General features: G+C 38.2%; 1 protein-coding gene across 4 annotated transcripts in view; it reads left to right on the top strand.

Moving 5' to 3' along the window:
• The window catches only part of LOC137634599 (BTB/POZ domain-containing protein KCTD3), a 44,269-nt gene extending 20,232 nt beyond the window's left edge, over window positions 1-24,037 (top strand). For 3 of the 4 annotated variants that reach the window (XM_068367052.1, XM_068367051.1, XM_068367049.1), the window contains 9 exons: window positions 1,012-1,026; window positions 2,259-2,455; window positions 6,270-6,473; window positions 13,950-14,066; window positions 14,264-14,403; window positions 15,534-15,720; window positions 21,313-21,409; window positions 22,121-22,302; window positions 22,853-24,037. In XM_068367052.1, the coding sequence (XP_068223153.1) occupies window positions 1,012-1,026; window positions 2,259-2,455; window positions 6,270-6,473; window positions 13,950-14,066; window positions 14,264-14,403; window positions 15,534-15,720; window positions 21,313-21,409; window positions 22,121-22,302; window positions 22,853-23,214 (1,501 nt within the window). In that variant the 3' untranslated portion in view covers window positions 23,215-24,037. The remainder of the gene's footprint in view (window positions 1-1,011; window positions 1,027-2,258; window positions 2,456-6,269; window positions 6,474-13,949; window positions 14,067-14,263; window positions 14,404-15,533; window positions 15,721-21,312; window positions 21,410-22,120; window positions 22,303-22,852) is intronic. The other variant, XM_068367050.1, reaches the window with a different exon arrangement.
• The last annotated feature ends 272 nt before the right edge of the window (window positions 24,038-24,309 follow it).

Genomic DNA, 24,309 nt, shown 5'->3' with positions numbered 1-24,309 from the left:
AACTCGTGACCACTGTTGAAAGAACTCTGAAGAGGAGATGGAGCATCATGCAGCTAATTCAAATTAACATTTTTAAAGACAAAATTGCACACTTCTTGTCAAATTTGTAAAGACAAAATGGCATACTTCTTGTTGAACAATGAGAGTTTGTGGAATTTGTTTCCGTGCAAATCCCGATCATGGTAAATATGACAAGTAAAGATTTGGGCCTGTATGAATATGGACTATTTTGCAATGCATGCTCTGCCTTTCTCATTGATGGGAACGAAGATTGCCTTGCCTAGCATGTGCAAGAGAAGTGATGTGTATTCAAGTGAGATGGGTGACCTCCTAGTTAAAATGCCATAACTCAGTTTTTAGTTAACCACCAATATTAAGCAACTTTTGAGCTCTGCACTTGTTCTGATCATTCAATACTGTACCTGTAAAAATATCCGATTCAAATTAAGCTAAAAATCTAAAAAATAATTCCAATTTGTTTTAGAAATCTCATAGACAAGTACCGTAATTACAACCTTTTTTAGATACGTATTTACATATCTGATTGATACATGTTTATCTCATGTACTCTCCTATCTTTGTTTGTGCTTGTAATCCTCCACTTACATTTCAACATAAAATTAGTTGTAACCTTAATATTATCATATACAATTAAAATCCTAGTTCTTTATACCAGTCTTAGAGAATATTCATTAACTTAGAATTTTGGTTCGTCCACAATTTCAATTTCATAAATGTCTAAAACAACCTTAAAATAGAAGTAGAATTAAAGAGCAGTAGTTATAAAGTATATTGTTTTTTAGATTTCAGTAATTACCTGCCTTTTTCATTTTAATCTAGACTTGTTTACATTTTATGTTTGTTCACTCGTGCCAATGTATATTTTCACTTCTTTTTCAAAAATTATTTGTACCAAACTGCCATCTCAGATAACGAAGTACCATTTTGGTGTTTATGAATTATTTTGGTATAATTTAAAATTTAATGATTTCTTTCCATGCATCATTAAAGTGCTGTGAATCGCTGGTATGTATGAACTTGTTTTATTTATATTAGTTTTAGTTGTCTTACAATAATTCTATTTTTCGGTGTTCAGAGGATATGTTCTATATTGTGTAGTGATCCATATGTTTCATAGTCTAAATAATTCTAATGATATATTACATACAATGCTTGAAAGGTAATGGAATCCTTATTTGTAATTCATGTGTAGATAAAAGGAATTGTATGGTGTTATGTAACTTTAGAATACTTTGCACGCAACTGTATTAATGTTTATAATGTTACACAGTTGAATGTACAGATTTGTTATGAAGGTTTCCAGTGATAAAAATGACTGGCTCATATAGTTACCAAGACAGCTGCATCATAAAGGTCTTAGGATCTAAGACAAGAATAAGATCCATTAAAAGTGGGTTCTTAGCTTGAAAGTTTCTCAAGTTTTAACACAATAAACCTTGGCATTCATCGTATAACCTGCCTTCCTCCACTTTTTTTTGATTAGCTGATCTTGTTAGCTCTAGTGAGCTAGCCTACACATGTATCACGAATTCCTATAGCTGTATGTATCTAAGAAAATGGTTTTGAAAAGAAGTTAATATTAATTTGTGCTTATTTAAATCATCTTAATTTATTATCTACACAGGTTTTTAGTTTAGAAAGTTCTGAAATTGATTTTTATCTAGGTGAAGTGAATTGATGGGAAAATAAGTGAAGTTGTCTTGAAACATAATGATATCAGGGGGATTTTTCTATATTGTCTGAAAGATTTTCATCTTCATCTTCTTGTAGAGTAGGCATCTGCAGTGAATGAGATATTAACTTTGTTAGGGATAAGAATAGTCTTTGGATTGTAGTACATAATTATATTTTCAAAGACTAGGCTACAAATTGTTAAGATTTTTTTGGTTCCACTGGTCTTGTACAGTGTTAAAAAGGATGATAAACTGCATACAATTTTTCAAGTTTTTTTTTTTTGTAACTAGAAATTATTTCCATTTCCTTAGTTCTGTAATTTTGTATGTTAATAGATATTTTTGGATAGAAAGTTGTATTAGAAAAAGGAAATATGAAGTGAAAACATTTTTGCAAATGAATGCCCTAATGGGGGTTTTGTGTTCTGCGCAACAAAAACCTTTTGCTACCTATTGCACATTGTATTATTGGTGCAACAGGGGCCTTTTGCTACCTATTGTATTGTGTATTATCAAATTAAATTATGTTGGGTGGCTTTTACTAACATGCCTTGCCACTTTCAGGAATAAGGATAGCACTGGATGGCAGCTAGCTTTCACTTCTCCTCACATTGACCAGTTAATTGAGCGTGTGGCTCTTAACGCTAAATTAACGCCTCCAAGCCAGGGTGGTGAAACAGGCCATAAAATGTTGGCTATATCATATGCGTCTCACATCAGGCTTTGGGGTATCTCAGAGGATGGCAGCCGAAGTGACATTGGTAAGATGGTTGTGAAACATTGAATTGAATATGGTTTGAGTATTCTTTGTAAGTAATTATTGGTGGGATAGGTGTTTTGTCCTCGTTTTATTGCCTTTTTGGGGTATTCTGTACTATTTTCAGTAATAGATATTTGCTTCTACCTGTATACAAACCTAACGTCCTTTTGAATAGGGAATGTGTTTTCAGTGCAAGATGTAATGGCCAATAAAATTGTCAATGAGGTACAGTAGTTATTGACAGGTAATGAGTGTGGGCGAGAAGCACTTATTTTTGGCTGTAGTGAGTACGAATGTACTGTTGTACCCTTTACCAAACTTTTCACCTTTCTTTTACCTGCAGGAAGTAAATGCTGGCTGTTTATTGTGATAAATGTGAAGCAATAGATTTGTACTTGCTATGCATCTTGTGGGCATGATTGTCAGCAATCATCTGTATGTGCCAAGTGTAGGCCATGGCTTCTTTTGCAGCAGGTGTATGCCCTGAAGGGGTGGAAGAGAGCTAAGCTTTCTACGGGACTTGACTTGGCATTGCCTAAGAAGATACCGAAGAAGTCTTTCACCTTCTCTGTATTGTTAAGTGTGTGTCACTGCCGCTCCAGTGCATACACCCCTGACTCAGTCCCTGGGAAGTATGTGTCAGGAATAAGGAGCCCTTGAAGCTGTGTTGGCGGGCTCTGGTGACACTTGGAGTTTCCCCAGTGTTTGCCGCATCCCATTGTGGTTGAAGGCTCTTCTCCCATTTCTGTGTAGACTGACGATGTATTTGACCTAATGAAGGCTTGGGCCTCCTTAGGTCATATATGTAGGCCCTTTATGACATTGTTGAAGGAGCTGGTAGCTAAGGCTACCTGTCCCTTGGTGTTCCCAGTGCCGTTACCTCACATGTTAACGGCTGGTTAGTGTGCCCCAAGTGTCAGTGATCTCAGTGATGTCCCCAGTGGTGCCTGCTCCCAAGCCCAAAAGAACTGTAAAGGCTCATCCTGTGACACTAGTGACGATAGAGAAAGCTCTGGCACTTGAAACTACATGGGTTGCTCCAAGAGGAACCCCAATACAGTACTAGGGAACACTGTTCCAGGGTAAAGGGTAGGCACACTCGCAGGGGCCCATGACATAGACGCAAGCAGGATCACTGTCACAAAGGAGTGGGAGTTACGAGTCCTTGACCCCTTTGCACAAGGGTTGGGGTGATGGGCAGAGGTGGCAAAAACATGAGTGACCAGGTCAGTGTACGGGACAAAAGAACTTGAAGCTCTGGAGCCGAATTATGCTAGTGGCTCCTCTACATTCAGATCTCTGCATTGATAAAGTTTCTTTAACCCTATATGACTCCTTTAACATTTTAGGTGTGATTCTTGATTGCAAACTTATTTTTGAGAAGTATTGTCTTGTTTCTTCATCAATTGCATGAAAAATTGACTTATTGAGAAAGTTCTGTTAAGATTTTATGTGATCAATCTTGTTTTAATTCTTTCATCCTGCCCTCTTTCGAGTATTGTTCTTCTGTCTAGTCTTCAGCTGCAGCATCTCATCTTAGTTTATTGAACAAGACCGAGCTGTCTATTAAATTTCTTACTCCTGATCTTAATGTTAATCTCTGGCACCATCATTCAGCTAACTCTTTATGAATGTTACATAAGATTTTTCATAATTCTGACTATCCTTTGCATTGATATCTTCTCAGACTGTACCACCTGTATGCAGTTAATTCTACCAAGCATGTGTTCTCCATCATAAGGCTCAATATTACACAATATTCTAGAAGCTTTATTCCTGCTGTGAACAGATTGTGGAATGATCTTCCTAATTGGGCAGTTGAGTCAGTGAAACTTCAGAAGCTCCAGCATGCAGCAAATGTTTTTATGTTGAACAGGGTGATATAAGTTTCTCTTCATAGTTTATATATGACAGATCTATTTACATTGTTACTAATCTTAACCCAAGAATCAGTGGAACTTCAGAAGCTAAAACATGCAGCAAATGTTTTTATGTTGAACAGGCTGACATAAGTGTCTCTTCATAGTTTATATATGACAGATCTATTTTAACATTGTTACTGATCTTAACCTAATTTTGGGAGGTAGCCTACATAAAAAAAAAAGAACAAAAGGGGATTTTTCTCATCATAGTTCCTCCCTGCCTAATGAAGGATTCAGCCAAGTTTGGCTGGTACTGCTAGTGTCACAGCCCACCCTCCCCCGTTTCCACCATAAATGAAGCTTCATATGCCTACTCCCCTACTGCCACTACCTCAGCGGTCACCAGGGTGACCCGAGGTAGCAGCAGGGCCTATCAGAGCTGTGTACCAATCGCTTGCCATTCATTCCTATTTCTAGCACTTTCTTTTAACACACACACATCTATCTTGTCACCTAGGGCTTTCTTCACTCCATCCATCCACCCAAACCTTGGCCTTTCTCTTGTACTTCTCCCATTAACTCTTTCATTCATCACCTTCTTCAGTAGACGACCATCTTAAAATATTCTATATTAATTATTCATTACTCCTTGTAGTTCATTTATTTCCTTATTTCCTTTCATCACTAGGCTATTTTTTCATGTTAGAGCCCTTGTGCTTATCGTGTTCTGCTTTTCCACCTTGGGTTGTAGCTTAGCTAGTAATAATGATAATAATGCAGTAATAATGTATCTTAATGATTGGCTGATCCTCCTTGAGTCAGTTGCTAGAGGATAGAGGTAGACTTCTCAGATTTTGTCACAATCTGCGTATTGTATTAAACTGGAAGAAGTCGAATCTCATACCTAAGCAGAGGTTTAAGTACTTGATCATGCTGAAGATGGAAGAAGCAAGTATTTCCATCAGATGATCACTTCAGGAAGCTCAAAGTGGTAGCACTGGAGAAGCTCATTCCTCGTGGGCTCCTCCACCAGAGATTTCTAAAGTGCTGTTTATAGGATGACTGGTCATACTTGGGACCCTGGCATATTTTGACGTACAACATACGCTATTATAGGAAATGGATTAAAGTTAAACTTTCATAAGCCGAAGGTCAAAAAGGCTGAAATTCCGACAGGTGGAGGGGTGAGGCTTCTCTCCTGCGCTCACCGCCTGTTGTAAACTACCCAGTCAACAATTTTAACAACTGTTCCAGCTTACGCTGAAAACATATTCCTTATCTAAAAGGCTCAGGTTTGTATAGCTTGAAAAAATATTAATTAGGCTACTTTAGAATTTTTTTTATTTCAAGTTAATACTATGTGATTATATATTATTGGCGGCTTGTATAGAAAAGCTTGCTTTTTTAAGGTTAAATCTGGTTTAGCATTATTTCTTTCTATGAAATAAAATACTCTTGTTAAAATGTTTTTCATTTTTTTTTTTTAGATTTAAATGGTACAGTCATCCCATGCCACTCAATGGGTTCAGCATCTTCATAGTTGTTTGTTTTGTGCCAATTACAGTGTTTAATGTATTTTTCTCTTTAACCTCTTATATAGCTCATGTGCCATTTATGATCTTTTTGAGAAGAGGCAAAGGGTCTAGTAGTATTGATAAGGTGGGCAGCAAATATTTGTGGATTGTCTACATTTACTTTCTCTGATATTAAACCCCATGCAAATGTACAGTTTCTCATTTCTCTATTCCCTATCCCCTATAAATGTTAAGGGCTGACTGTAAGGGGTATTTCTTCAACTGGGATTAGTTGATGAAATGTGGACAGTCATCAATAAGTAGTAGTACATCTTTTATCATCTCCCTAAACGGTTGTCTCTTATATAGGGTGTCTACTTTCCTAAAGGGACATTGTAAGATTACTGAAGTCATGCAATTGCTTTTATTTTTCTTCCAGGAACCTTCAATCTCGGTGTGCCTGTAGAGTACCTGTTTTTCATTGGCTCCCAGTTAGTAGCACTGTCATCACTCAGCAAGATAGGCGTGTGGCATGCTATGACCCAACACTGGCAGATCCAAGATGTTCTTCCCATTGCGTCCTTTGATACAGCTGGGTCTTTTCTCTTATTGGGTTGTACTAATGGCTCCATTTATTATATCGGTAAGGACACTGTTTGATGGATACCAAAATGTTATAAATTTTATTTCAGATAAACTTTATTTTTTCAAGTTAATTATCCACTGATTTTAGAGATAGATCAGATCTATACTGGACTACATAATACAGTTGTAATTATTTGTTATACAAGTTTCTTTTTTTAGAATTAGATTAGTTATTAAAATAGTAGCATAAGCAAGACTCCATTAATGTAATTTCACTTAATATTTATGTTGCCACATACATATGGAATATATTTGCTAAGGAGAAAGGAAAACTGTTTCATATTGGGACAATAAAATGGGAAAATTTACTATATTGTATCAGTACTCTTGAATTTTCAATATTAAACTTACCCGATAATCATGTAGCTGTCAACTCCGTTGCCCGACAGAATTCTATGGAGGGATACGCCAGCTATCACAATACTAGAAGGGGGTGTATTTACCAGCGCCACCTGTGGCCAGGTACTCAAGTACTTCTTGTTGACACCTCCTCAATTATTCCTCTGTCGTGCTTCCGGCAAGACGTTCTGGGATACGCTTATGTTCTTGGAGTATTTTCACGACTTTGGTGAAGTATTTCTCTTTGATTTCGGCTGTCGCTTTACTGGAAACTTCTATATTAGCTTAGTTAGCTTTTGGAATTAATTTGATTAATTATGGTGACTAAGAGAGTATGAACTCTCGTTCACCTTTCAATGGCCGACCCTTCCCTTAGACGGAAGTGTTGGTGTCTAAGAGAGTATAGACTCTCTTTCTTAACTTTGCTTAACTAAAGTTATAGATTTATTTTATATCTCTCCGCCTCTTATAGGCCTCTTCGATTAACTTCCTTTTATTATAAACTTATTAAAATTAATTTTTATATTTGTTTATATTCGACCTTCCTAATAGTAGGCGGTCTTTTCTTGGTACCGAAGTTAATTAACATTGAGCCCGTCATTTCGGTTTTACCTGTTAACATATTATGCTATTTCCGCCACAGAGTTTGAAAGAATTTCTTTGATAGTCTCGTACTGTTTTCAAAGTTGAACTAACGTTTTGTTTTGTCTCTGCAGTTGTTGACGTTCAGAACGTTCAACTTGCACTCTATCGTTACGATAGAGAAAGAATGTTCACGGTTTCACGTTGCAGTAAGAGTAACCGTGTCTAGCGTTTTGTTCATTCTTTCTTAACTTAATGGTTTTGATCCTAATAAAGGAACTTTTCATTTTGGGAAATATTTCAGTTTTTTCCTTTAACAATAATATGTTTTAACTATATATATGATTGGGCTCTTCTCTCAGGTTCTAAGTCAAGAGAGAGAGAGAGAGAGAGAGAGAGATAGAGACGGAGGGAGAAAGAGGAGAATAAACGTTTCATTCAAGCCTGCCAGGCGTACGAGTAACGTCGTTATCGTTTTTGCTCTTCTCCCTAGTCTCTTTAGGGGAAGAAACTAAACGTTTCTAGAGTGATCTAGTGTTTAGTCTCTTTCCAGCCACTGAATTATTTATCTTTCATTAGATTTTTCTGTTACATTGTAATTCTGTTTTCGCAATTACTAACTTTTGAGAAAGGATAGAATTGCGTGTTTCAGGTACAATCCACTTAAGTTTCGAGTTCAGTGAAATAAGTGCAAACAGAAAATCAAAGTGATAAGTGATTAGCGCAAAGTTCAGTGTTGTGCGTGAGGGTACTTCTGTGCGCGCCAGTCGTCCTCCCAGTCCGGGACCTCTTGCAAGCTCCCAAGCCCAGGGGAGAAGCAATGTCGAAGGGCAGAAGGGTTCAGCAGGCCTTGATCGGCGCACAGAAGTATCCTCGGTGGTTGTGGGCGTGTCTTACCGAGACCGTCACTCCCACCCGCAGACGATTGAGCCCTTATTTTGCTCGTCTGCAGAAGAAATTTAGGGGAGAAAACGCTGGTCTCAGGTCTCAAGACCTCTTAAACGTAAAGTCCAGACCTATGCCAGACGTACGAAGTTAGAGTTCAACAACCCGGATGCAGTCATTGGGTTAGCTCTGACTCTCCTCAGTCATCAGTTGAATGCACTCCACCTAAGAGGAGTAAGGTTCTGCCACAACAGAGCTCGACTGTTGAGGCTTTACCTCAGCCTACTGTAGTTTCTGCCGACCCCAAGTGGACTCTACTACAGTCCATGCAAGCACTGCTTTCGGACTTGATGCGTGAGTGTCGGGCTGAGAGTGTTACGCCTCCGCCTCCGCCTACACTCCCTCCGCCTACGCTCGCTCCGCCTGATCGCAGTACCACCTGCCAGGCGTACGATGTTGTGGACTCTACTACAGTCCATGCAAGCACAGCTTTCGGACTTGATGCGTGAGTGTCGGGCTGAGAGTGTTGCGCCTCCGCCTACACTCCCTCCGCCCACGCTCGCTCCGCCTGATCGCAGTACCACCTGCCAGGCGTACGATGTTGAGCCACCTGCTGAGTTTGCTGTTCCCAGTGGTGTTCAGCCTCCGCCTTCCTTAAGGCAACCTTTACAATGGGATCAGGAGGATTATACCTCTCTTCCTCCGCCTCCACTTGCTGCTCCACCAGTGATGCAACACTCGGTTGAGGTACAACAACCTCTCCCGTCCATGAGTCAGTCTCCTCAGCTCTCGCTGCAGCGAGCTCATCCCTCCACAAGGCAAGCACCACAACACCTTAGCCTTGCGCCTCAGGAGCCTCAGCTTGCGAGACATTTACCTTGTTCTGCGCAGCCTCTTCCTCATCGCGCTCCGCTCACACCACAGGAACTGGAACTTGCTACTCCGCTTCCGCCAACCGCTCAGCAAGCGCAACCCTTGGGTTCAACCACTCATGCTAGGAGTCAGCCCCCTCCACCCATGCGCCTTCCTTCTGCTTGTCTTTTATTCAGCCTTTGCAGACTGAGCCTCAGGTGTTCCCTCAACAGAGTCTTGAAGAGGAAACCACAACTATTGTTGTTCCAGCTCGTTCTGACTCTGCTGTTCAGCATACCTTACCTCCATTTTCAAACCATATGATAATGGAGGTTATTTGTATTACTTATAAAAATATATTTGTATTCCTTGCAATATATTTTTAACTAGATCGCAAATATGGCAAAAATATGAATCATGAGTTATGAATGTAAGGTAAATATTATGTTGATATTAAACCCCATGCAAGCATGCATAAAGCACTCTAGCACTGGTCATGGAATTTCTGAGAAATGTTAAACGCCATGCACACGCTCTGCTTTCCTTACAGCAGGCTCTGCTTACAGCAGGCTCTGCTTACTACATGCTCTGCATACAGCATGCTCTGCATACAGCATGCTCTGCATACAACATGCTCTGCATACAGCATGCTCTGCATTCAGCATGCTCTGCATACAACATGCTCTGCATACAGCATGCTCTGCATTCAGCATGCTCTGCATACAACATGCTCTACATACAGCATGCTCTGCATACAGCATACTCTGCATACATCATGCTCTGCATACCTTACCGCATGCTTCTCAGTCACACATCTTTGGTTGTTGCCAACTCACTAGACTGTCAAGCAGTTTCATAACGTTGCCTTCTAGTCTGCTGCTTTTGCACCAGTGAACCCTCACTGAGAGAACTTAGCTTTTCTAGGATATGGTCCCTGTAGATGAGAAAGTTCTTTTCTCCCTCCTTCTGATATTCCCTTGAGGACTCTGTCATTTGGAGGGAGCCTTTAGCTGCATAACCTCTTATGGACTTTTATTTAAGCATAACATGCTTCCAGGGAAGGTAATGGTTCCACTTCAGTCGCTAATCCCGTCTGTTACCACACCTGCTCCCATAGACCTTGAGCTGTGTTGCATGACATGCAGTCCAGGCTTAGTCCTTGTTAGAGGATTTTTTGTTTACGGAGTCAATGTGTCACGGGGAAGACGTTCAACAACCAACAGAAGTGACTTGTTGTGACGCAGTGCGGCAACCTCAGCAACCCGATAAGGAGTTGTCTGTACGACCCAGACAGTCTAGACAGATTCGGGTTGTCACTGTACTTCCTCGCTTGCCCATGATTGACAGTTCACAGACTGTGCAGCAGTATCATGATCTTGTGTCCGGCTCCGTCAGACGACTGGCTTTTAGAGCTCCCACAAGTCGTCGCTGTCTGGAGATTTTCAAATGGACTATGGATCTGACCAAGGAACTGGGCCTCCTGGTCAATTTTGAGGAGTCTCAGCTCGTTCCATCCCAGACCATTGTCTCCTTGGGTATGGATCTTCAGAGTCGAGCTTTTCGGACTTTTCCGTCGGCCCCAAGGATCTTCCAAGCCCTAGAATGCATCCAGAGCATGCTGAGAAGGAACCGATGCTCAGTCAGGTAGTGGATGAGTCTAACAGGGACACTTTCATCGCTGGCCCTGTTTATCGTGTTAGGGAGACTCCACCTCCCCCCCCTTCAGTATCATCTAGCTGCTCACTGGATAAAGGACATGACGCTAGAGACGGTCTCAGTTCCTGTTTCCGAAGAGAGGAGGTCTTCTCTCGCGTGGTGTAAGAACAGCTTTCTTCTCAAGGAAGTCTACCTTTGGCTGTTCAGAAACACGACCGCCGTCTCCTCTCGGACGCATCAGACACGGGCTGGGGTGCGACTTTGGACGGACAAGAATGCTCGGGAACATGGAATCAGGAGCAAAGGACACTTCACATCATTTGCAAGAAGTTGTTGGCGGTTATTCTGGCCTTGATAAACTTCAAGTCCCTCCAGCTTAACAAAGTGGTGGAGGTGGACTCTGACAACACCACAGCCCTGGCTTACATCTTCAAGCAGGGAGGGACTCTTTCGTGGAAGTTGTTCTAGATCGCAAGGGACCTACTCATCTGGTCTTAAGATCGAAAGCTAACTGGTAACGAGGTTCATTCAGGGCGGTATGAATGTCATGGCAGATCACCTCAGACGGAAGGGTCAGGTCATCCCCACAGAGTGGACCCTTCTCAAGAATGTTTGCAACAGACTTTGGGCCCTGTGGGGTCAGCCAACCATAGATCTGTTCACTACCTCGATAACCTAGAGACTCCTGTTGTATTGTTCTCCGATTCCAGACCCAGCAGCAGTTCACGTGGATGCTTTTCTGCTGGATTGGTTCCATCTCGACCTGTATGCATTCCCGCCGTTCAAGATTGTCAACAGGGTACTTCAGAAGTTCTCCTCTCACAAAGGGACACGGCTGACGTTGGTTGGCTCCGCTCTGGTCCGCGAGAGAATGGTTCTTAGAGGTACTGCAATGGCTGGTCGACATTTCCAGGACTCTTCCTCTAGGAGTGAACCTTCTAAGTCTACCTCACGTAAAGAAGGTACACCCAATCCTCCACGCTCTTCGTCTGACTGCCTTCAGACTTTCGAAAGACTCTCAAGAGCTAGGGGCTTTTCGAAGGAGGCAGCCAGAGCGATTGCCAAAGCAAGGAGAACATCCACTCTCAGAATCTATCAGTCTCAAGGGGAAGTCTTCCGTAGCTGGTACAAGACCAATGCAGTTTCCTCAACCAGTACCACTGTAACCCAGATTGCTGACTTCCTGTTATATCTAAGGAAAGTAAGATCCCTTTCAGCTCCTACGATCAAGGGTTACAGAAGTATGTTGGCAGCGGTTTTCCGCCACAGAGGCTTGGATCTTTCCACCAACAAAGATCTACAGGACCTCCCTAGGTCTTTTGAGACCTCAAAGGAACGTCGGTTGTCCACTCCAGGCTGGAATCTAGACGTGGTCCTAAGGTTCCTTATGTCATCAAGATTTGAACCTCTCCAATCAGCCTCTTTTTAGGACCTCACATTAAAAACTCTTTTCCTCGTGTGCTTGACAACAGCTAAAAGAGTAAGTGAGATCCACGCCTTCAGCAGGATCATTGTTTTCACATCTGAAACGGCTACATGTTCCTTGCAGCTCGGTTTTTGCTAAACGAGCTTCCTTCACGTCCTTGGCCTAAGTCGTTCGAGATCCCAAGCCTGTCCAACTTGGTGGGGAATGATCTGAAGAGAGTACTTTGCCCAGTTAGAGCTCTTAGGTACTATCTAAAAAGGTCTTAACCTTTACAAGGACAATCAGAAGCCTTATAGTGTGCTATCAAGAAACCTTCTTTTCCAAGTTCTAAGAACTCAGTTTCTTACTATTCAGGCTTCTGATTAGAGAAACACATTCTCATCTGAAGGAAGAAGACCTTGCTTTGCTGAAGGTAAGGACACATGAAGTGGGAGCTGTGGCTACTTCAGTGGCCTTCAAACAGAACCATTCTCTGCAGAGTGTTATGGATGCAACCTATTGGAGAAGCAAGTCAGTGTTCGCATCATTCTATCTCAAAGATGTCCAGTCTCTTTACGAGTACTGCTACACCCTGGGACCATTCGTAGCAACGAATGCAGTAGTAGGCGAGGGCTCAGCCACTACATTCCCATAATCCCATAACCTTTTAACCTTTCTCTTGAATACTTTTTATGGGTTGTACGGTCGGCTAAGAAGCCTTCTACATCCTTGTTGATTTGGCGGGTGGTCAATTCTTTCTTGAGAAGCGCCGAGGTTAAAGGTTGTGATGAGGTCCTTTAGTATGGGTTGCAGCCCTGTATACTTTAGCACCTTTGAGTTGATTCAGCCTCCCAAGAGGAACGCTGCGCTCAGTAAGGAAGACGATCTTATTAAAGGCAGAGTAACGGTTCAAGTCGACTTCCTTACCAGGTACTTATTATTTCATTGTTATTGTGGATAACTGATTATATGAAATACGGGATACTTAGCTATCCTTTAGTCTTGTACACTGGTTTTTCACCCACCCCCCTGGGTGTGAATCAGCTACATGATTATCGGGTAAGTTTAATATTGAAAAATGTTATTTTTATTAGTAAAATAAATTTTTGAATATACTTACCCGATAATCATGATTTAATCGACCCTCCCTTCCTCCCCATAGAGAACCAGTGGACCGAGGAATAATTGAGGAGGTGTCAACAAGAAGTACTTGAGTACCTGGCCACAGGTGGCGCTGGTAAATACACCCCCTTCTAGTATTGTGATAGCTGGCGTATCCCTCCATAGAATTCTGTCGGGCAACGGAGTTGACAGCTACATGATTATCGGGTAAGTATATTCAAAAATTTATTTTACTAATAAAAATAACATTTTTTTTTTATATTATTTAATTGTTATCTTGTTTGAATTATATTTGTTTAGTTTATGTATTAAATATATTTTATTCAAGTATAAAATCATGCTGTAGGTATACAATTATTTTTTCTCCTGGCTGTCTGTGGTTTGTGCTGACATGAAGATGAAAATTGCATCTTGCTTTTTCCTTGTACAGTAGTAAATTTCTCCTAAACCACAGGTATTAATACAATCATGAAGTCAACCTCTTAAGATACATATTATTTAGAAATTATGTTTATAGTACTGCATTTCATTTTTTATCATTTTGATTAAGATCCATATTTAAAAATGCGAGCATTTTTAATCATAATTTTAAAAACTAATTAGAAGTTATTGAAAATATTATGTATTGTACAGATATGCAAAAGTTTCCTTTGCGAATGAAAGATAACGATTTGCTGGTGACTGAACTGTATCATGATCCTTCCAATGACAAGATCACAGCAATTTCTGTCTACCTCACACCAAAGACTAGTAAGTTCCAAATTTTTTTTTCCTGTTTTTGACATCTTCCATTTTTGTAAATTCCAATACAAATGCAAACTAAAGAATGCATATGTTTTGTTGTATTTAGTCATTCAAATTTCTTGATTCAGAATTTATGAATACAGTAATGTTCTGGAGTATGTAGCATTTATTTCCAAGTTAATCTGTATCCCTTTGATGTTTAGATGTTTGTGGAAACTGGATTGAAATAGCATATGGAACAAGTTCCGGAACCGTGCGTGTTATTGTGCAGCACCCAGAAACTGTTGGCCATGGACCTCAGCTTTTCCAGACATTTACCGTCCATAGATTTCCTGTAACCAAGGTGAGCAAATTTGGGTTTCTTTATACTACAAAGTTTTTGTATTAATAGGTTACATGAGAATATCATCAGGATTTTTCAGTTGAAATTTACAGTCTTTTAGCATTGTTACATTGGTTTGGAAGGTCAGAAAACTTGCTAACGTTCCTGAATGATTTAAGAATATGCCTCTATTTTGTTAGCAATTTTAGGAACTGATCCTATTTACAGCTCCATTAAACACCAATCTTTCATTTGTGCAAATTAGTCATGATTTTGAAAACATTATGTGTTAATATCTTATTGGTTGATTCAGTGACCATCTCCCTCTACAGTACCTTGGAGCTATAGAAGTCTTTTATTGCATCTTTTTTTGAATCCTGTAGCCTCCCTTCTTTTAAGAGGCATATCCATTATTTTCTGTATTAGTATTGCCACTCCGTTTGCTTGTACAGTATTTCAGTTTTGATATTTTTTGTTACTTACAAAGCTTGATTAATTTGGGGGAAATGTCTGAAAGTCAATCAGATAAATTTACTCGTTTGAAAGTGTAGTTCACAACAACATTTGAATGGGGGTTATTATAGCACAACACCAGTAATTGTTTTTTCACTTCTCAATGATACAAGATGTTCCTTTCATATTCTGCCTTTCTATATTTTTCTTGTTCAAATTTGTACATTTGTGCTCTGGAGCAATTCCCAAGACAGGATTTAATGTACAGTACTTTTACATCAATTTTGGTCGCAAATTATTTATTCAGTATGGCATTAGACTATGTAGTTTTTTAAATTGACCAAGTCTGAATTATAGAAATATATAGTTAAGTACTATGTAACTTTGACATTGACTACCTAATAGATTTTATAACTTCAAGGACTTGCCAGAAGGATCTGTTCTTTAAATAAGATGTAAGACAGTACCAAGACAAAGTAAAACCTTATAGTAAAGTGGATAGAAATCGAGACAGATAAAAGTAAATAAGTGATCTACAAGCACTGCAAAGAACTAATTTAAGGCCTAATGTATACTTTGATAAGTGCAATTTAGGTGGTACTTGTTTATAAAGCATTTCCTGTTGGAAAATGCTGGCGTTTGGCATGAGATTTAATGGTGATGGTTTATTGGGCGTGTTTCATTTTTTTCCCTTTTAGGTAACCTTATCTGAGAAACTCCTTATAAGCGTATGCAGCGAGTACAATCATGTTCGTACTTGGTCGGTTACTCGATTCAGGGGCATGATTTCAACGCAGCCTGGTTCCACACCTTTGTCATCTTATAAAATACTCACCATTGATGAGGTTGATCCGAATATTTATTATGCCATTGCTAATGATTGTGGTAAGTGTATGTTCCTTTGATGCTTGAGCTTTTTGGACTATTTGTTATTGTGCTTGGAGAGCTTTATTATATAAATTTTTTGAAGTTTCATATTGTCTTTAGCAAGCTATAAATAATTCAGTGTAAGATATGTTTTGGCTTGGGTATTTTGACTAGGTAGAAATGCTTCAAAAAGCAGCAGCTTGTATGCTTTGAAAGTCATTGACAAAATGAGGTATAGTTTTCTTTAATTTCATTGTTATACGCTTATTGTTTCATTACTTTTATTTGATATACTTTACTGATATAGTTAGCTAAAAATTACTGACACCCGTAGAAGGGAGATGAAGCCAAATACTTAGTGTCTTAAATTTGTACTCTCTGTTGTAGACGCAACAATTCCTCCTTTGCTCAAACCAGATGTCTCTTTCAATCACTGTCCAAAGGAAAAGGCAACTCCTCTGTCTGATGTGTTTGACTGTAAGCAAAGTAATGAGAAACTCAATCTTTCTCATTCATGTTTTCCTGAAGAAAAACTAAATAGTTTAGCTTTTCGGTCCCGTGAAATTGAAATACTTTTACCAAACCATGATGCTTATGGAGGTGTAGACCCAAATGGTATTTTTCCTTTGTTTTTTATAAATTCCACTTATTTCTTAGCTCTTAAGTTGTGAGTTATTTGCTCCTACGTCTATACAAACCTTTCATCTTTTAAAATACGGAATATTTTTAGTGGAGTTTGAATGGCTGTTGAAATCGTTAGCGAGGGAGTTAACTTAAGGTTGTGACCGTCGGCGAGTACCCCTAACCACTCACCTGTTAGAAACTCATCACTTTTGTCTGCGGTTGCAATGAACCCTATCCAAGGCTGTTTAATCTTCATCTTGCCTTTTAAATTGAATAGTGATATGCAACTTCTTACTAATAATGGAACAAAGCAAGAATGGGTGTTTGTTGTTTCTTCATGGGTTTATAGGTAAACTGGCTATTGACATGCACTACTTATAGGCATAACTATTTGCATTTATCCACTTTTTTTATCGAATGCAGATCATGACCTCCTGTTAGGGGGATATTTTCATTGAGGTACAGGAAAGCTAATTCATCTTCAGTGTTATTCTGGCAAGCCGTTGAATTGCTGAAAAGACTGTTTAGCACTTTGCTCTCCTCTTTGAGTTCTCCGTTCACCTTTAGCCGACCATTGTACACCTTCTGTCGCCCACGTGTTGAAGGAGCTAGGACAAATACTACTACTTCCTTGGAGAGGGTGATGCAGTATCCCAAATATCAGGCACTTGGTCAATGTTTCTCAACACTTTGATCAGAGGAAAGAATATAAGGGATTACTTCTGTCCGCCTTAATCAGTGCCACCTATTAAGATACTACCTCTAGGGAATTATGGAATCCTTTAACTGGCCAGATGGTACTACATTGGATCCCTCTTGCTGTTTACAGCTCATTTTTTATTTGTCTACACATACACCGACTAGTCTGGCATATTCTTTACACTTCTCTGTCCTCATACACCTGACAACACTAAGATTACCAAATAATTCTTTGCTCAATGGGTTCAGTGGCTACTTTCTTCGTGGTAAGGGTAGAAAAAAACTTTAGCTTTGGTAGGCAGCTCTTCTAGAAGGACAGTCCAAAATCAAGCCATTGTTCTCTAGGCTTGGGTAGTGCCATATCCTCTGTACCATGGTCTTCCACTGGATTGAGTTGGAGTTCTCTTGTTGGAGGGTGCACTTTGGCATGCTATTCTATCTTGTTTCTCTTCCTCTAGTTTTTTGAAGTTTTTATAGTTAATATGTGAAAGATCCAATTTAAATGTTGTTACTGTTCTCAAAATATTTTATTTAGATTGTTCATTACTTCTCTTGTAGTTTTTTTTCCTTGTTTCTTTTCCTCACTGGGCTATTTTTCCCTGTTGGAGCCCTTGGGCTTATAGCATCCCACTTTTTCAACCAGGGTTGTAGCTTATGCTTGAAAAATAATAATAATAATACGAGTTCCTTCCCTCTGTGATGAATACCGGCTTCAGTCTTTGATTACGCTGCAGGTTCTGTCCTTTGGTCAGAACACACTTTTTCGGGGGAAGAGAGTATATTCCTGGAGTAGCCGGCTGAACCCTCAACTTCTGTAAAGTATGAGGATACTTGGGTTCCGTTTGCCCTGCAGGTACCTGACCATAGACCGGTACCAATGGAAGCAGCAAAATCTGAGTTGGAGTGTTCCTATACGGATGTTCTTGGACTCGTCTCTGAAATGGGTGAGGCAACCTTGGCATCCCCCCCTTCAGGTTGGATCTCGGTCATTGACCAGCACTTCGGTGGCCATAAACATTCAAGGCCGCCTTTGGCGCTACCTTGATCAGATCCTGCTAGTTGTTCCTGGATCAAGATAACAATAATAATGTACGTGATATACACATTTTAGTATCGTGTTTATGAATGAAAGCATAGCGAATTATAATTTGTTCCATTGTTTACATTTATAAGTTGGTTGACACTCATGTATGCTCTCCATATCAGCTGATTAAGGCAAACTACCGAAGAATATTTCATATTTCCTAAAAGAAAAGACACAATAATTACTTGATCTATTATTTTCCAATTAGCATACTAATTTCAATAGTTTTATTTGAAACACTTCTCTCATATTTTATTTACTGTGGAGTTGAATCGCATATAAAAGTTATCCAGAGTTTCATTCATGTTGCCGATCCACTGTAATTTATAGTTTTTAGCTCTGTGGTGCTTGATTATAAAGCTTACAAAATTATTTTTATTGTTATAACAAAACTATATTCTCGGTTTTCAGAGACTAAAATTATCTTCTAAATCTGGCATTTACATTTAATTATGCAATTTGCACAGACATACTAAATTTTTGTTTCCTCCAGTTTCGGACACAGATTTGCCTGATACCCAACAGAATAGCGTCTATGAATATTGTTTTCTCGCCTTCATTTACAGATTGTTAGTTGTTTTTTAGCAGTATATTTTCTTGGATCTTTTTTCCATAGTGAATAAGAGTATCATTTGAAAATGTCAGTCTTGTGCTACTCTGTTCACTATAGTATGATGATTGAAATACAATCAAAACAGCGGCTAATTCGATTGTTCATTACAAAACAGCTGTTTTTTGTTTGGTTGTTATTCTGGTTGTATGTGTTTATGCAATGATTTTAATGTTGCTAACAATATTTTTATCATATTTGAATTTTGTAACCCATGAAAGTAGAATATGGGATAAAGAAATTTCAAAAAATGATAAAAAACAAAAGATAATAGGCCTTAATCTTTTTTTATTTACCTGCTCACTAATGGAGCCCGCAATATTTTAATCTCGACCAACCAGGGTGCACTGTAGCAGTCATTTAGGTTTTGATAAAGGTATTTGAGCAGCTTTTTAAGTATGCGTTAACCAACTTATCTAAGTCCTGAGCTGAAGGTCAAAATTAAGAAGTTTGACAGGTGGGTGGAGGGGGCTACTTGCTCGTGCTCGCCACTTGTTTTTAACTACCTTGTTAACAATTTCAACTGCTGTTCCAGCTCTGCTGAAGACATTTCCTAATTTAAGGACTCGACTCAGGTCTGTATAGCTGGGAAAAATACAAATTGCCTCTTAAAGATTTTTGTTTTTTGCAAGTTGTCAAGAGGAAGTTCTTTTTGCGCTTGTTGGAGAATATGTGATGTTACTATATTTGGTAATTGTGTTTATGGTAGCTCTAGCCCTGCTGATTAGCACCTAATTTCTAAAACTCCCATGTTATGTAAAGTGTTTGAATGTCTTTTGGCAAAATTTCTAAATAGGTATTTTGAAATTAATCATGTTCCCTAGTTTGCATTATGGCTTCCACAAAGGCCTTGAAGCGTGTGATGCTTTTCTTATAATTTACAATACTGAACAGAAAACCCTTGTTTGTGTTCAGGAAGTTTGTATGATTTTCCTTGATTTTAGTGGTCTTTGATCATATTAATTACGAGGCCCATGTTTTCAAATTTAAATAAATGGGAGTAAGGGGGTCTTTTCTGAGCATTAATAGTCAATTTCTAAGTAATAGATATCAAATCTGGCATTCTTCCAGGTAGTGTTCCCAGCCCATTGATTTACTTACTATATACACATAATGTGTGGCTTGGCCTAAAAAACAAGGTGGTTGCATGTGCAGATGATGCTATTCTTTGCATCGGTTTCATCCCCTGAATATGGTCCTGTGGTTGCTCAATCCCTTGATAAAGATCTAGGTAAAATTGGTGAATGTTGCAAATTATGGAACATGAAGTAGAATTCTAATTAAACCTCAAAATAGGATTGTAAGTAGGTTAAGGACAGTGGCTTCTTCACACAGATCATTGCAATGACACTTGCTTTAGTTGGATACAACTCATCTTAATTTTAGGTTTGATTCTTAATTTCAGTTTTACTTTTGAGAAGCACATTAATTCTTTTTTTTCCAATTGTACAAATAAAATGACATATCGAGCGATTTTTGGCGATCAGTCTATCCGGATGATATTTTTAATCCTTTTATTCTACCATGTTTTGAGTATTGTCTTCAGCTGCTGACTCATTTTAATTTTTTTAAAGTTTTAACTTGGAGACTGAAGAAGACAGGTGGATGATGGCAAGCCCTTCATGGTTTTGGCCATTAGTCACTAGATGTAGCATTGGTGGGCAAGCCCCTTGAACAGAAGAAAACGGGAAAGATTTAGGTTTTTATGCGAAAAAAACTTTGATAACAAAGAAATATGAACATCAGGGGAGTATAAGAATAACAAATTTGATTATTTAAATTTCCTTCTCTGCCAGGTTTAACTTTAGGGAAAATCAGTAAATTAGGATACCATAATAGCATAAAGCTTCTTTAATTTTTCCCCTTGTGTATTTTATTTTTGGAACATCTCAAATTATTTTGAGCCTCATTTTAAAAGTATCATTTTAAAAATCTGGTTACTATGTAAGGTTTTATAAAGTAGTGATTGAAGAAAAACAGAATGTGGTTCAGATATAATTGGGGGATCTAGAAAGTGCATCCATAGTAAAATAGCTTTCTTATGTCTATCAAAGAAATGATGGCGAACATAGAAATATTTATGGAACATGAATAAAGCAATGGACAGTATAGGATGAATAGGGTTTTGAATAATCAAATAGTATGCCTTCACATATACTACAGTCCATTTCATTTAGCGAGGCAGATTTGCACCGACTCGCAGCGGTGCCCTTTTAGCTGGGAAAAGTTTCCTGATCGCTGATTGGTTAGAATTATCTCGTCCAACCAATCAGCGATCAGGAAACTTTTCCGAGCTAAAAGGGCACCGCTGCAAGTCGGTGCAAATCTGCATCGCTAAAAGAAATAGACTATAGTTTTCTTTTGTTTAGAAATCTGTGTATGCATATTTCATATTCACATAAATGTGTATGGTGTATAAGTTTAAAAGTAGACTGAAGTATTGTTAGAAATATTGTCTCATCTAGAATGTTATATTTTAATAATCCACTGTTAATTTGTCAACCAAAACCACATTAAAATGTACTGTATAAGCATGAATTAAAGTAAATTCAATATGTACACATTCTAATGCATTTTTGTAACCTTGTTGCAGGTCCTTATGGGGAACAGGATGATGAACAGGTTTTCATTCAAAAAGTTGTCCCTGAGACAGATCAGCTATTTGTTCGTTTAGCCAGTAATGGCAAGAGGTAAGTTTGCTACTGGAACATTCATTGTGAATATTTATGGATAAGGAATTAAGCTTAAATTGTGTAAAGATGATCTTGAAATCATCAGAATTATTTTTTGTTTTGTTTCGATTAGGAAATAATTAAATGTGGAAGGTAGAGCATTTTTTTTTTTTTTTCATTTGTGGGACACTGGACTATGAACTATGTTTTGAGAGATATGTAATAAAAAGAAATAATAACATAATTGATGAAGTGGAAAGATATTCCTCGACTAAACCATCACAATATTAAATGGAGTAAATGTGTACAATATTTGCTTAAAGTACATAATAATCCATTCAGTAAAGACATGGGTATTGATAAGAAAAATTGCAATTTGGATTTTTTTTTTTTTTTATAGAAGGGTAAGATTTATTAATAAACTAAAGGCAGTTTGGAGATCATATTAAAAATGTGGAAAAATTGAAGAGTTGTGAATACTGTAGTTGCTGATAAATAAACTATGTAATGAGAGGGCACGGAGAAAAGTCAGTCGGATAAATAACAGTTGTAGTAATGCGGCAAGGACAAGTACAGTACAATGGCCCATATGGTCATTAAATAAAATTGTATATGAAGAATAAGACCTGATATGCATCAAGGAGAAAGTACTCAAGACAAAAATGGGAAGTTTAACTGTTACAGTAATTAGTAATGCACAATATGAAAGTGTTTTTCTTTACTTTGCAGAGTGTGTGTAATAAAGTCTGTAGATTCCACTACAATTAGCGGGTTTTGCGTACATGAGTGTGAAGGAAGTAGTCGTATGGGTTCCAGACCCAGGCGGTACATTTTCACCGGACATTCAAACGGAGCCATTCAGATGTGGGATTTAACCACTGCCCTTGAATTGTGCAGCAAAGGTGATGCAGGTATGTCAATTTTTTAAAGTATTAACTTATCTGATGTTTTAGATGTGATTTGATAGCAATTTTCTTTATTTAGTTTTATCTAACGTTTATGTAGAATTATAGGTGATATAATGTTAACAAAGCTTTGTCTTTGTGGCTTCACCACTAATATGATTTTGCTGTATGTTGATGAGGGTTGAATAAATTTAGAATCAAAAGAGAAAATTAATTTATTAATGTGAATACTGTACGCTAAAAGAATACGTGGACATTATGGGATAATGTTTATTCTACAGCAGTAGGTGATTTTTTCCCAGAATTGAAATGCACGTGACTTTTACCTTTAAATTAATTGCAATTAATGCTGCAAAACTCAGCTCTTTTTACTAAGAATTTTTGCTGTTGGTGTTGTAAGAGATGTACCTGATCAGTGTAACTTATAAATGAGCATGTAATATTTTGCTTATTTTACAGTTTAATGAAGTGGCTTTAACTGTTGAAACTGATACTATCAGTAGTTGTTTGAGAAGGTTAACATTCATGACTATTTTCATTTCAAAATCTCTCACAGGAGCAACTGTTAATGGTGGACCAGAACCAGCTGAACTCCTAAGACTCTTAGATGTTTGTGACTTAAGTAACTCTTCTTGTACGACACCGTGTTTGTCCCCGTCTCCTCTGACACCTGCGAATGCATTACCCCCTCACCAGCGTCCTTACCCAAATCATCTGCATCATGGATCCTCACACCTACCACAGGCTGGTTGTAGTTACTTGAATTCTTCAGCTGGTGTGACTCCACAACTTCATCCAGGCCCACTATTGAAGCCTGCTAATGCAGCATTCCTATCACACAGTCAGGCTGCAGCAGCAAGAGCTGGAGCCTCTGGCACCTCAAACGATGACGACGATGACGATGGAAGCCCAACATGATGCTCGGACCTGAAACGTAACCGTTGAAGGAAAACGAAGTATTGACCATTTAATGACTGTGATCATTTTAATATACAATAGATATTTTTGTTAAAATTTTATTTTCAATTTTATTAGACTGATGAGAACATATAAATTTCTATAATGCTTTGACTTGACAGAATTCTTCAGTTCCAGGTACTGTATAGTAGTGAATGGTTATTGAAAATGGTAAGGTAGTTTTTACAAAGATATTTGGTGAAGTACTTATATACTGTATTTATTTATATGGTCAGCATTTAAGCATACCACTTATGGGCATATACCTTAGTTAAATGGTAATAAGATGAAAACTGAATATTTTTTTTTGGTAAACAAAACTTCTGAAGTGAATTGGGTGATTGGGTACATCATTGATAACTCTCTCCAGTATTAGTATATAGATCTCATGTTTTTGTTTTTTATGTTTGTTTTTTTGTCACAAAAATCTTGCTAAATGAATTAATGCATATTTAGTGATTATAACGTTGTCTTTCTACTTTGGTAATACAGCAAACTATTGAATTTAGAATTTTGATTCTGGTTTGGTAAAGGTTTTGTTTGTAATTATGTAATAGCCTGTAAAGGTGAGTTTCTCATTTATAGTGGACAATTTCAGTATTATCGTACAAGAAATGTTAATATGGATATTGTAGTCACAAAGGTTATTGTGCATTTGATGCTCTGGTTAACTCTAAAGAAAAGGTTATTGTGTACTTGATGCCCTAATTAATTCTAAAGAAACAACTGAATGTAAGATATGTTATGCTATTCACTATTTGCCATAATTACACAATTACACATATTTTGCTGTTTTAAAGTTATATACAATTTTTGGTGCTATTATAGTATGCTATCTACCATCCCTCTCTGACTATAGTATGATACCCACCACCAGTCCCTAAGGGTACGATCTACTTGCTAATCCGCCTCTAATAAGGAGGATCACTACCGACTTGATAACCCAACCTAACCTAACTCAACCCAATCTAACCTAACTTACAAACTGCTTATAATTATGCACCCATGTACTAACCTAATCTAACCCAACCTAACCTAACCTACAAACTGTTTAAA

This window comes from Palaemon carinicauda, chromosome 45, assembly GCF_036898095.1.
Source record: "Palaemon carinicauda isolate YSFRI2023 chromosome 45, ASM3689809v2, whole genome shotgun sequence".
Lineage (NCBI taxonomy): Eukaryota > Metazoa > Arthropoda > Malacostraca > Decapoda > Palaemonidae > Palaemon > Palaemon carinicauda.
Note: the sequence above shows the minus strand (reverse complement) of the source record. Positions and strands in the feature narration are given on the sequence as shown.